Source organism: Pezoporus wallicus, unplaced genomic scaffold, assembly GCF_028554395.1.
Source record: "Pezoporus wallicus isolate ANWC-B61680 ecotype Strahan unplaced genomic scaffold, APGP_CSIRO_Pwel_v1 scaffold_7383, whole genome shotgun sequence".
NCBI lineage: Eukaryota > Metazoa > Chordata > Aves > Psittaciformes > Psittacidae > Pezoporus > Pezoporus wallicus.
The window spans coordinates 85,311-99,644 of NW_026636323.1; the positions used below are offsets into that span (position 1 = coordinate 85,311).

At 42.4% G+C, this 14,334-nt stretch overlaps 1 protein-coding gene across 1 annotated transcript; it reads left to right on the top strand.

The window, feature by feature from the left end:
- Positions 1–2,812: 2,812 nt before the first annotated feature.
- SERTM1 (serine rich and transmembrane domain containing 1) lies at positions 2,813–14,077 on the top strand. The gene is made up of 2 exons (XM_057399961.1): positions 2,813–2,966; positions 12,906–14,077. The coding sequence occupies exon 2, from the start codon at positions 13,091–13,093 to the stop codon at positions 13,412–13,414; it is 324 nt and encodes a 107-aa protein (XP_057255944.1). The 5' UTR covers positions 2,813–2,966; positions 12,906–13,090; the 3' UTR covers positions 13,415–14,077.
- The last annotated feature ends 257 nt before the right edge of the window (positions 14,078–14,334 follow it).

Sequence of the window (14,334 nt, forward strand, 5' to 3'; positions counted from 1 at the left end):
TGTTCTGAGATTAATTGCATCACCCCCCCCCCCCCCCCCATGTGCTGGGAGGCATCTTCTCAGAGCCTTATCAGTGTCAGTGGCATGCTCCAGGCAGCCCCTCTCAGCCTTGGCAAGGATGGGTAGCAGGACTATGGTGACTTAACCATGAAAAGACATGGCAAGACAGAAGTGGCTGAAATATTTTCATATTCTACTGAGGAAAATGGGCTTTAACTAAATTTTTCTCTTTACCTTCCTTTCTTTTTGCCCTGTGAAAAAAGGAAATCTGTAGTTAAACAGCAGTTCCACCCTACACTAAATTTCCTATTCAAACAAAACTTTAAAATCTGGGGTTGCAAGAAATCAAATGAGACATTGTTCCACAAAACACAGAAATGAAGGAATCCTGATACTCAGTGGTTTCTCCCTCTTCCCTGGCTAGCCTTGCCCTGGACCTCCTTTCCTGCTGGGCATCCGTGGTCTGTTACTTTGACAGTGACATCTTAGCAGCTGTTTTGGCTGTAGAAGTCAATTACTGAGATCCAAAGCTATTAGGGGGAACCAAATGGTGTGTGAAACTTTGATCTTCCTGATCATCTGCTGTCATTAAACTTTAGGAGCACAACTGTCATTGAGGTGTCTGCCTGGGGTTGAATTTGGCTGAGAGTGGCCAACAGGAACAAAAGTTATTCGGAGTGGGAATAAAAGGAATAATTCTGGGACTGGACAGAAAGAAATCGAATATGACCTGTCATTATGGACAACAGAGAGTGGGCTTTTGAGTTTTAGGGTGGGGTTTTTTCAGCAACCTGTATTTTTTCACAGGGAATTTTCAACAAAAGTGTGAAATAAATATTTTTAGCAAACTAGCACAGGAAGGAGACCAGTTTCCTCACTGACTGAGATGCAGGCTCACACTCCCATGAAAGGCAGGACCAGGAGGGTCCCATTACTCCATCTGAGGTCCTAAATGTGTAAATCAGTGAGACTCTTTTCCCCATTCATATCCTGAGACAAAGTAGGAACAGAAAAGTCCCTGCTCCCCATATATCTTATTGGCGATGAGAGTAAATACAGTGTTGAGGCCAAATCCTGCTGTGCCAGAATGCAGTCAGCACAAGCCTCAGCTGTGGGCTAGCGCTGCAGCTGAGACCATGAAAATAGCTGTGAAGAGCATTAGACTTGTGCAAGAGGGATGAAGGACTGGGGGATAGAAATATGTGTGCCAAGGGGTCTTCTATAGCTAATCTTCTTGATGTTCTGGTCCAAATATTTCTGTGTTCTTCAAAGGTAATTAAAAGTTCAGACCTCACCATCTCACTGTGTATGCTTGCCATTTGAATATGAATACATGCATTTAAAGAGCCTTGAGGATGTATTGTGTTTTGCACTGCATTACCAGCGTGTTTAATCAGCTCAAGATTTGGTGGGCTCTGTTCCCTTCGACTTGCTGGGGATTGGGCTGTTGTATTGAATGAAGGGCTAAGTGGGCAAGAGCAGTGCTCTGTGTGTTAGGAGGGAGAGGAATAAAGAAGATTCTGCAGAGACAAAAGAGAGATGGAAAAAGAAGCAAAATATTTTCTGTTTGCCTTGTTTGAAGATACAGTCCCTGTTGCAGAGATCTGTGCCTCTTTCTCCCAGAGAGCTGTTCTGAAAGAAACAAAGAGAAGGGAAAGGGTCTCTGCTACAAGCGGACAAAACTGAGGGACATAGGATTGAGCTGTTACATGAGGCAGATCTGCCAGAGAAGAGGTATGTGGGGACTGTTGCATTCCCCTCTCCATCCCAGTACCACTGCCTGCCTCAGCCTGTGTGCTTCTGGGCAGGGTGACAGGGTGCATGCCCTCACATCCAGAGGATGTGCTGTGTCCATCCCTGGGGAATCTGACTTTGGGTTCACCTGCAGCCCCCCCACCTCTCCTTCTGCATGGGGGAGTGATCAGGAAGCTGTCTAACTCCCTTTGGGTGGAACAGTAGTATACTCAATGTTATAACATTTGGATTTCAACAACGCTGACTTAACAGCTGCATTAGATAATTTTCTTTATTGAACTTGGACAGGCTTAAACCATAAGTGATTCAGTGAAGGGATGAAAGCAATACAACAATGCATTAACTTTCATCCCCAGAGGTCTGCTTCTCTAGTGCGCTTCAAACCAAATGTGCTGAAAGGGTAGAGCTCTGAGATGTGTAATGATTGTGCAAGTGTCTTTTCTTTCCCAGAGGGGAGGATCTTTCTGAAAGTGGCCCTGCTTTTGCTTTAATCTGCATCATCTGGGATTGTTTCTTCATATACAAACAATTTAATTTGTTTTATTAAAAACAGTTCAGGGGCCACATTTTATTTTAGATATTGAATGAATGTAGCACACAAAATTCTGCTAGCTATCCTTGTGTGTATACAGTATTCAGTTTGGGGATTTCAGGTAAGTGAACTTGAACTGCAGATTGTTTGAAATAAAGAGAATAAATAAATAGTAGTGTGTAATCCAGAAAGACTGATTCCCAGTAGGAGTCTTTAGGGGATAATGTGAAATGGATTAGACTGCAGATACAGTGCTATGGTGCTTAAAGAGGTGTCAGGGACAACAGGCTGTCTTGGTCCTGGAGCACTCTGCAAAAGAAGAGGAGGCAGGTGTTGTACCGGAGCATGGCTGTAGAGCAGAGATCAGGATCACGGTTTCAATGTTATACGTGCAGTGCTGTAACTGGACAGAAGAAGGATGTGTCTAGCAGAAATAAAACAGAAGCCAGAATTCCAGTCATTTTTTTTTTTCTGAAACTTTTGGCATAGAGAGTAGTCAAAATTCAGCACTTTTCCTCCCTGTTTTATTTCTCAATGTCGTTATTACTAAATTTTTCAACTTTTATGTGCTTTTTTATAGGGGCTTTTCTCAGTATGCAGTCCTTTTAGATTTGGGCGTGATAACTAATCACATCCTGTGCATTGGACGCTTGGCTTTCATCCCCATATATTCCTGCTTGTAAGTATTTTAGTCATTCTCCTTGCTAGGTTTTATCTTACTTTTAAAGAGGTTCAACTGACGGGCTCTGGATCTGATCCCAGGTTATGATGGGTTTGCTTTACACTGATATAAATAACTGTATAATCTGCAGATTCATGGGAAATGTAAATGACAAAAGCATTTGAGCCTATCTGAATTAATCTAAGTATCCTTATGGCTTTGAGAATTTCCTTTTTGCAACCCCACACAAAACCCTAAATAAAATATGATTTGATTTTCACCGCAACCAAGCCATCTGGGCACTTGTCTTCTTTGATTTTGACAGTCATAAATTTAAATCACATAAAATGATAATTTAAAAAAATGAAATTAGACCATACATTAAAGGAGGACTTTGCTTGTGGCTGGAAATAATTTTTCCTTTTCCTTGAGTGTGCTATTTTATTGAGTCAGTTGGTGACTGGTTCTGTTTCCCAGGCAGAGTGGTGAAGGGATTCTCTGCTCCTGGAGGGTCCATCTGTAACAGGAAAAAGAAGCATCCTGCTTACTTGTGCCTTTTGATTGCTAAAAGCATACATACAAGAATAAGAATTAAGGATCATATTCTTGCTAAACTCCAAATTAACATTCTTTGTCTTTGCTACCTGTGTTTTCAATGGAAAAAAATGTTGCTCACTTTTTTTTTTGCTTAGATTTACTGTCTAATTTAGTTGCATGATATTAAATTGCTACATTTTTCCAGTCTAGAGCAAATTGTTTTTCAAGGCTGAAGAATTCCCTATATATAACGCTCATTCAGTCCTTTAGTATGAGCATGCAAATGTATTTTTATTGGCATTAAATGCTTTGTGTTACATATTACCTGGAAGAACATTATGTGGTGATATAGTCCTATATGTTACAGAAAATAAACATGGAAAATGAAGGTTGCGAGGAGGAATATGAAAGAATTAAACCAGAAGCTCACTGGCCATTGTACATATATTGCATTAACAAGGGTCATGAGATGTTTTAATCTTTTAATAGACGTAGTGAACATTTGTTGCCAGCTTTTGGAAGTAATCACTGATAACAGAATTTGGGGAGTGACACACTTTTAGGGATAAGGTTTCATCCTGGAACTGGCATCACTGTACTGGCTGGGAACCTGCATGATCCTCCTCCTGCTCGTCCTGCCCTGGTGCTGAATGAATAGAGATTGTTTTGCTTTCAGGTCATAAGGGATGATATCATTATCTGCTCACTCCTGGCTTTAACTTTTCAAAAGGGCAAAAGGGAGCAGAGAACACACTTGTGAGTTCTTTAACAATCGGTGTCAGCTTCAATGGATGTCCTCTGCCTCCCTTCTCCTACTCAAATCGAAGAGCTGTCTGCCTCTGTTTTAGGACAGACCCCAGACTACCATCTTGCAACTCATCTCCCTATCCTAGCCATTTCCTAGCTAGATTAATGACCAGTAATTTTAGTTCCATTTGGATCTGCTAACCACGATATCCTCCCCATCAGAGGGACAGTCCCAAGTCTTTCATTGAGGTCACATTGTTTCATTAGTGTGGGTATGCTTCTTTCATCCTCATCTCCGTGTCCCTTGGGACACGTGCAAGCATGGGAACTGGCTCCATGGGAGGACAGTGTGTGCAAGATGATGAAGCCTCATGGCCAGAGGCTCCTTCTGCCAGGATCTACGGACATCTGACATGGGCGCGTTTCTTCAGCTGTCCTGCAATGGGTCAGTGAGCAACTCTCTGCCCTGCAGAAGAAAAGGGGGTTATTTTAACAAAAACCACTGTTTTGAAGATGATGGAAATCTAATCCTTCTGCCGCACTCATCCTCTGCCTTTCTGTATACATTGAGCTGAAATAGACAAAAGGGTTTTACGTTATTGGGGAAGGAAAGCAGAGTCAGTTAACAGCATATTGACGTCTGATGGGATGAAGGACCTCACTATTGTATGTATGGTAAAGGCAAGTTAAGCTCTCCTCTGTAAGGAGTTGTTTACAATAAGGGCTTTTTAGAATACCTCTTCCTTGTAAAGAAAGAGTTGATGGGAGACTATGACAAAAATATTAGTTTGTGTAGCATAAAAATGCTGCTTTTCTTTGGTGCCAATTTGTCTCTGCCTGAACATTTTGAAACCTCTGAAACAGCCAAGGTATTTCTCAGCTTGTAGTCACAAAAGCCAGGAAGAACCAAGAAAGCAAAGTGCTTCTCTTTGGCTGATAAATTTTCAAGAAAATGAACCAGATTTGCCTGTGCTTCCTGTTTCTCAAGGGCTTCAGTGGTTGTGAGTATGTTATATTAAATTCACTGAGCCTGGAGAAATAGAATTGTTGCATCAAGATATGCAGAGAAATACAATACAGGCAACTGGATGGTAAAGGTTTTATGACATTGGGACTATGAAAAAGCTCTCTGTTTACTACATGCCATTCTGGAGAGTGCTCAAGTCTCATTTATCATTCACCTTGGACTGAATTGGGAGATGATTAGTGTCTCAGCAATGCTCAACACTGAATTACATATACTACATATAATTTGGCACCTAGGGCATATGCTAATTGATGAGGTCTCTGCTCCTGAGCACATTTCCATTTTCTGAAAAAAATAGGTTTTATAACAGGTGCGCCATCAAAGTTTCAGACAGTGGATAGCTTTGGCATGGCTACCCACACTGATACTACTCATTACCTGGGATTTACCTCTTACGTAGTGATGGCTCACTTAATCCCTTACCAGTTTGCCCTGCTTTGGTGAATGCCAGTTTGCCTGTCTCCTTCTTACGTAGGATAAAAGAGAAAATGAAAAACTCCAATTGAGGCTGCCTACAGTATCTTCTAGGTAGCCCTACCCTTGGAATAAGGGTGGTTGTCCTCACCTGTGAAAAACTGATTTATACTGAGGACATGAATGGAAGAAAAATGCACAGCTGGAAGAAAATACAATAGTGCTTCTGGTAGAAAAGTGAGGATGTACAAATGACACCATGTGTGTAGCAGGCCCTCTCCTTGTGTGCCAGCTGTCATATTTGGGGACTAAAGAAGCAGAACAAGGTTTTGCACTCTTGCACATCTAAACCCAGCAGAGTGTGGTGGTGGAGTCTGTGCCACCTTTGTACAGTGAGTTGTTTTACTGAAGTGTGTGAATCTTTCTAAGCAGTTTGCCCATCAGAGCAGCAAGGCTGAGTAGTGGAATAACAGCAGCAAGAAAACTCATCCAGTGTCAGAAAGGCAGATCGTGACCTGAGACTTTCAGCAGTGGGGTTGGACTTGACTTGATAACTCAGGAAGTCTCAAGTTGTGCATCCCTGTCTTTTGATTGCAGAGGTGTCTCTGAGATCCAGCTCTCTAATGCAGATCCAGCTACCCCACAAAATCTGAGTCCCCCAGCAGACAGGTCCCAGTTCTCCTTCCCAAGAGTTTTCAGGATTGGCTATTTGGGAAGCCTTCTCCCATCAGACTTCCTCTCCATCTCCAGTCATTTTGCAACATCACTTTAAATTCAGTCTTCGCCTTAAACCAGTTCAGCTTTCCAACAACAGATGAGTGAAAGGTACAGACTACTACAGAATTTGAAAGCTTTGGCTCCTCAGTTGAATTCCTTGATCAGTTTATGGCTCCTAGAAAGACAGTGGGTTTATTGTAGTAAGCCACTTTGTTTTGCCATCATACTTCGAAGTCAGTGACAAAATCCCCAGTCATTTTTTGGGAGCAGGTTTGGGCTAGATGTTATGATGTTGTTCTGTTTAGTTTTCAGAAATGCACAAAACCAATTGCCAGAACAGAAGGTGAGGCTGACATCTGGCTTTATTGGGGGATATTCCTTTGGGAGGATTAGGATAAGAGAGATAAATGATACATGCTACTTACTTTCTCCCAGCAGAAGCAGGAACCTGAGCCAAAGAATAGCAATGGTCCACTGAACAAAACTACTTGTGGATCCCACTCCTAGAAGCTGAGAGGTCTGATTTGCAGCATGGCAGAGGTTGATGCAGCCCTAGGACTTTGTAGTGGAGTTTTGGTCCAGCATTTGCACCCATACCCCACATCAGTGGCTGAGCTATCCTGGCTGCTCTCCATCAGGATTGAAGTGTTGGAACAGCACCAGGGAACATCATCATGATCAGATCCATTTTCTTTCTGTATGTGTTTTGTACCTTCCCTATGAATACTACTCAGATGTCAGGACCAGATATGTTCACACTCTGTATGATTTTGCTGTTTACTCCAACAGGGTAAAACCTTTTAAAATGAGTAGAACCTTACACTTTAGGTCTGTATTTTTAGATGTGTGATTAAAACATCACAGATTTTTTTTTTTTCATCTTCCTTAAAATATTACCCTAAGAGCCACTTTAGCTGAAGCTACATTTTGTGGTGAGATTCATTTACACCTCACGTCAGTACACACTGTGAGTGAGGCAACTAGGATCTGGACCATAGTCATTTGGAATCCGAGTTTTAGTGTCTCTCTCTATTCTCAATACAAAATACTTGGTTAAAAATAGCCCTGTTGACATTGTAAGACCTATAAAGGCTCTTGTCTAGCAAAACACATCTCTGCTTAACTGTGAGGTTCTGATTAGTTCTATTTAAGGCCATAAATTTCCCACTGACTTCAGAGAAAGACCCATGCCAAAGTTCTTCCATGTACCAGGGCCAAAACTGTTAATGGGAAAAGAAGAACTTAGCAGATTTAAAATTTGTGAAGAATTTAAAGGCTTTTAACTTCTGCCATGTTAAAGAATTTATGTGAATTAATTCCTTAAGCTATTATAGAGCAATTCAATTAATAATGGTTCTGCTTTTCATTATGATGAGTAATCAAGGATAAGCATCTTCTATATCAAAGCTTATCTTTTAGAAAGGATAAATTAGCTATAATGCACTTAACTACTTCCAGAACGTGAAATGAACATGTATTGTTCCATTAGTTAATTTTGGGTCCCTGAATTAAAGACACTTCAAAAGGAATATAATCTCATAAGGATCTCTTTGTTCAGTCTGTTGTGACTTATTTCACAAAGTACAATAAATACTGTTTCTTGTGGGGCTAAATACTATTAGGGCTATAAGATGGTTTTGGTTTAGTATATTTTCTGCATCAGTATGAGTTACCACAAGCGTAAGAATTTTTTTATCTGGTGTTTGTAGATGCAATTTTGTACTCCTGCGTATCTTGTAAGCTGTTGGGGTGGTGGTGTGTAAGCTCCACAGTAAAACAATCAATGCAATTAATGAAAGATAGAAACAACATCTGGAATGTAACCTTTTATGCATGAAAACATTACAGATGGGTATGTGCTAGTAAATTAATCCAGGCCAAGACATAAGCCTGTCTGTCTTCATCTCTCCTGTTGAATTAGCAAGCACACCTCCTGGCATGGTTTTGGCCAGCAAGCATCCTCCAAGCAATGCCTGGACATATGTGGGGTTACAACTGGCCGTTATTCATTCCCAAAGGCAGCTGTGATTTGGCCAGCCTGTCCACGGGAATAAAAGGGAGTTTAGTCATCTTGATGCAGCACAGGTTGTCCTCAAGATCAGAAAATAGCCTTGACCTGTTTTATGTAGTAGTATAGATGTAGTTCACAGTATCACAGTATGCTAGAGATTGGAAGGGACCTCAGAAGATCATCTAGTCCAATCCCCCTGCCGGAGCAGGAACACCTAGATGTTACACAGGAACGTGTCCAGGCGGGTTTTGAATGTCTCCAGGGAAGGAGACTCCACAACCTCCCTGGGCAGCCTGTTCCAGTGTTCATCACCCTCACTGAGAAGAAGTTTCTTCTCAAGTTTAAGTGGAACCTCTTGTGTTCCAGTTTGTACCCATTACCCCTTGTCCTATCGTTGTTTGCCACTGAGTAGAGCCTGGCTCCATCCTCATGACCCTCCCCGTTTATATATTTATATACACTAATAAGGTCACCCCTCAGTCTCCTCTTCTCTAAACTATAGAGACCCAGCTCCCTCAGTCTTTCCTCATAAGGGAGATGCTCCACTCCCTTAATCATCTTCGTTGCCCTGCGCTGGACTCTCTCCAGCAGGTCCCTGTCCTTCTTGAACTGAGGGGCCCAGAACTGGACACAATATTCCAGATGTGGTCTCACCAGGGCAGAGTAGAGGGGAAGGAGGACCTCTCTCGACCTACTAACCACCGCCCTTCTAATACACCCCAGGATGCCATTGGCCTTCTTAGCCACAAGGGCACAGTGTTGGCTCATGGTCATCCTGTCGTCCACTAGGACCCCCAGGTCCCTCTCCCCTACACTGCTCTCTAACAGGTCGTTCCCAACCTATACTGGAACCTGGGGTTGTTCCTGCCCAGATGCAGGACTCTACACTTTCCCTTGTTATATTTCATCAAGTTACTCCCTGCCCAACTCTCCAGCCTGTCCAGGTCTCGCTGGATGGCAGCACAGCCTTCTGGCATGTCAGCCACTCCTCCCAGCTTAGTGTCATCAGCAAACTTGCTGATAGTACACTCAATTCCCTCATCTAAATCATTGATGAATATATTAAATAATACTGGTCCCAGTACTGACCCTTGAGGCACTCCACTGGTTACAGGCCTCCAACTAGACTCAGCCCCATAGACTACAACTCTCTGGCTTCTCTCCTTCAGCCAGTTCACAGTCCACCTCACTACCTGATCATCCAGTCCACACTTCCTCAATTTAGCTGTGAGGATGCTGTGGGAGACTGTGTCAAATGCTTTGCTGAAGTCAAGGTAGACCACATCCACCGCTCTGCCAGCATCCATCCACCGTGTTATTTCCTCACAAAAGGCTAAGAGATTGGTCAAACATGATTTTCCCCTGGTGAAGCCATGTTGACTGCCCCTCATAACCCTCTTATCCTTGATATGCCTTAAGATGGCACCAAGGATAAGGTGTTCCATCACTTTCCCAGGGATGGAGGTGAGGCTGACCGGTCTATAGTTACCCGGGTCCTCCTTCTTGCCCTTTTTGAAGACTGGAGTGACATTTGCTTTCCTCCAGTCCTCAGGCACCTCTCCTGCTTCCCAAGACTTGGTAAAGATGATGGAGAGTGGTCTAGCAATGACTTCCGCCAGTTCCCTCAGCACCCGCGGGTGCATCCCATCTGGACCCATGGATTTATGGATGTTCAGATTGCTCAACTGGTCTCTAACCCATTCCTCATCGACTAAGGCAAACAGCTCCATTGACCTGACTTCATCTGAGGTCTCAGGGCACAGGGCTCTTCAGGACTGCCTGCAGCAGAGTAGACAGAGACAAAGAAGGCATTCAGTAACTCTGCCATCTCTGTATCTTCTGTCACCAGGGCACCCATCCCGTTCATCAGTGGGCCTGCATTGCCTCTGGTGCTAGTTTTATCTGCCATGTATTTGAAAAAGCTCTTTCTGCTGTCCTCGACCCCGCTTGCCAGATTTAATTCTAAGGAGGCCTTAGTCCTCCTAGCTGCCTTCCTACATCCTCTAGCAGCAGCCTTATATTCCTCCCAAGTGGCCAGCCCCTCCTTCCATGACCTGTAAACTCTCCTCTTCCACTTGAGCATACCCAGCAATTCCCTATTTAGCCATCCAGGTCTCCTGGCCCTCTTCCTTGACTTCCTACGTGTCGGGATGCTCTGATCTTGAGCTCGGAAAAAGCAATCCTTGAATGCCAACCAACTATCTTGGGCCCCTTTACCTTCAAGCAGCCTTGCCCATGGGATTTCCCCTAGCAATTCCTTGAAAAGGCCAAAGTTTGCCCTGCTAAAGTCCAGGGTTGCAATTCTACTTGCTATTCTACTGGTCCTGCCACACAAGATCCTGAATTCCACCATCTCGTGGTTGCTGCAACCAAGGCAGCCCTCAACTCTTACTGCTTCGACCAGACCCTCCTTGTTAGTGAGGATGAGATCCAGCAGTGCTCCTCTCCTGGTTGGCTCATCCACCATTTGCAGGAGGAAGTTATCATCCATACACTGGAGGAACCTCCTGGACTGTGGCTGGGTTGCCGAGTGGTCACTCCAGCAAACATCAGGGAAGTTAAAATCCCCCACAACGACCACGGCCTGTGACTGTGAGGCCTCTCTCAGCTGCCTGTAGAAGGCCTCGTCAACTTCCTCACCCTGATCTGGTGGCCTGTAACAGCCTGTTTTATGTAGTAGTATAGATGTAGTTCTGAGGTATAGAAAGTAAAAGTAGGGTTTAAAAATGTAGAATCAGGTTCTACCTACCACTTAATGTAGTCCTTGTTTCCTCAGGCACTTTGGGCTTTTTGTGGCATATAGCATAACATCCTAAATGTAAATTACAGTGCAAAAGTACAGTGGATAGCTATGCAACTTCAGTGGCTGCAAAGCAAACTTCTTAGCTTTTTTCTCAGGGTGTCTTCAAGGCTTTTGTGTTCACAGAGGAGAAACAGTACCAGCAGAAAAGTACCTTATCCTTCTTAAGCATCTTGAGTTCAGGTTGGGGCTTTTATAGTTACATCATATGTCAAAAGATGTCAGCTTCTTGAAGAAAGAAGTACTTTACTGAGTTAGCAGAGGTAGCATGTTTAAAGGAAAAATTGTAAGCAGACCATTGCCAGGAACAGTGCTGAGAAACTCGTGGAAACACAGAGAGATGTTTGAGCAGTTGTGTGACAAACAGGGAGAGACCCCAGACTGTTGCATCATTACTTCCAAGGGCCTGATTTTGTCTCTGGCTGATGCTGACATTGTTTGCTTTCTCTATCAACATAAAAATCAGTAGGATTTTCCTCAAAGCTTCTAACGGTGAGTTAGAGACAATTGTATTGAACTGGGACCACAGGATGAGGCTGAAAGCAAGGTCAGGATGAGAGGGACCACACTGGGAATGGATATTGTCTTCCTTTTAGGAGGAAAGCTCACTGCCTTTCCTTATGGTGCCTGAGTATCTGCAGTTAGAGGTTGGCCATGGATGGATGGATTGAAAGATTGAATGTGCATGATTATATGCAGAAAATGAGCTTCATTTCCTATCCACTTGCACCCTGCATTATCTGTTTTCTATCAAAACAAAGGCAAGGGGTGGCACCATGTAATTCAGCTTCAGCATGTCAGCTTTTTACAAGCAGTTCCCCATCATCAAGCCTTCTCTTACACTTCCAGGCTGCACCTGGGGACTGACTACATTTTTAAACAAAACACAAAGCAGGTTAGTATACCATGATCTGCTTGTCCTGTGCCACTTTGACCTTTGCCAGCACCTGAGCTTCCAGATCCCAACACAAAGTGGCTGGAGGCAAAACTTTTTCACAGATGGGATCTCTTCCCCATTTGCTGCCCTTAGGTAGTCCCCTTGCATATGTTGAGCTGCCAGGGCTGTCCATTCCCTTGGGATATAGGTCTCAGCAGCTGCAACACTTCGTTGAAACGTGCCTGCCATTGAGATCCCCACAGCACCATTACAGCAAGATGTATTTTGATCTTTAAAACCATTTGATCCATTTTATAAATATATGGCAAGAAAGCAGGTCTGGCAGATTTTCTCATTCTGAGTACCTCTGGCAAGACAGTATGGAGTAAGTGGCTAATGGATTTGTCATTCATCATGGTGTTGATCAGCCTTGCTCATCTAGGTTGAGAAGCCTGGTATGAATATGATCATTAGAAAGGCAGCTGTTCAGTGCCAAAGGGAGTTTTCATTCCTTGACGAGGTTTTTTCCACAAGATAGATTTGGATTCCAATATGTCTGTCCCATATAAAGTACATTTTTATTGTGCCATTGCTCAGTTAAACAACTTGTGGTGGGGAATTTTAATTAATTGATGGGTAGGACTTCTCCTAATCCCTGCATTTTGGAAAATAGAGATATAAAGATATTTGTTACCTAATGCTTTAAGAATCGCAGCTTAACTTGTAACTTAAGAACTAGACTGTATCAGATACACATTAAATCACATTATCTGCTCGTAAATTAATCTTGGTTTTTTATTTTATTTTATTTTTTCTCTCCCTTGCAGTTCTGAAGGATACAATCTCACATTGTCCTGGACTGGAGCAGTAAAGGATAAATCTGATCCCTGGCTGACTTGTTATCTCTTTGTAGTGATGGACAAATGGTTGCCTAAAATAAACCCTCTGTTATGCTGCTAAAACTACCTTTGAATCCAAGATCTGTTGTGATTTTTGAAACACAAACCCCAAAATGTCAGAACCCGACCCTTCATCTGGATTTGTAGGAAACATGGAAAATGGGACTTTTCTGGAGCTATATCCCACATCCCTTTCAACTTCAGTGGATTCATCACCTGGCCATTTATCCAGTGTCTATGTCTATGTTTCAATATTCCTTAGTCTGTTAGCTTTTCTCCTTTTGCTATTGATCATTGCACTTCAGAGGTTGAAAAACATAATTTCTTCCAGTTCCTCCTACCCAGAATATAATAGTGATGCTGGAAGCTCTTTCACTAATTTAGAGGTTTGTAGTATTTCTTCCCAGCACTCTGCTCTCTCAAACCTTTCTTCATGAAACTAAATGGAAGGAAACATACAGCGAATGGAAGAGCTTTGCCCAGTTTCTTGGGAAGGTAGTGCATGCAACATTTGCCTTAGAAGACTATTATGAGGAGATGGCTTTCAAAGTTTCCATAGGGTTTTTTTCTTTCCTTTTCTAGCGTGCATTTCCCCTTTTACTAATGTTCTTTTTCATTCTGGACAATGGATAATGACATTTGTTCATCGTTTTATGCCTGCAATAGTGATGCTGTCTTTTTCTCACACATATATGGTGTTCATTACAAGTATTCCTTCCAAATTGTAATACGGTTCTAACTGAATGTGTCATTTTTCTGCTGTAGTTGTGACCCCCTTAGCTGGTTTTGTATCAGTAACATGGTCACTACTTTTCTTTTTCCTTTTTTAATTAGATAAGGACTTCTGGGTGAAATCCCTATTGCAAAAGTATAAGAAAAAACACTGCTTAAATTATAAATATTAGGACAATTTAAAGTTGTTGGTATTTGTTTGGTTTTTAATTTTCAAGTCTTTTACAGTATTTCTTGATGTTTATAAAATCCATTTCTTGAATGTTGCTTTTGTTTATTCATACTCCTAACTCATTGTGTATAAAGTCTGTATTTCAGTTTTTGAATCTCTGGTTAACTTAGTAAAGCAACTGCAATAATGACTCTCACTGCTGAATGTGTGGAGGTATTCTTGGACCCTGTTGTGTATCATTTGCCTAATGACTTGTTCCTCCAGAGGGCAGCTTTTGCTGCTGTATCATAAATATCACATAACTCCTTCACATCCTTCACTGAATCTGTAGCTTGTTCGTACTGAATACCAGTACAAACCAGTGCTTTCTTTTAAAAGGTCTGCATATGACACCCACAGCTAGCAACTGAATAGCTAGCTCCTAAACTGTCCTTTATGTGCAAAATGTTTTTT

Bases quoted from the DNA above. Each gene is read 5' to 3' on its own strand.
- SERTM1 (XM_057399961.1), top strand. From the start codon at position 13,091: ATGTCAGAACCCGACCCTTCATCTGGATTTGTAGGAAACATGGAAAAT.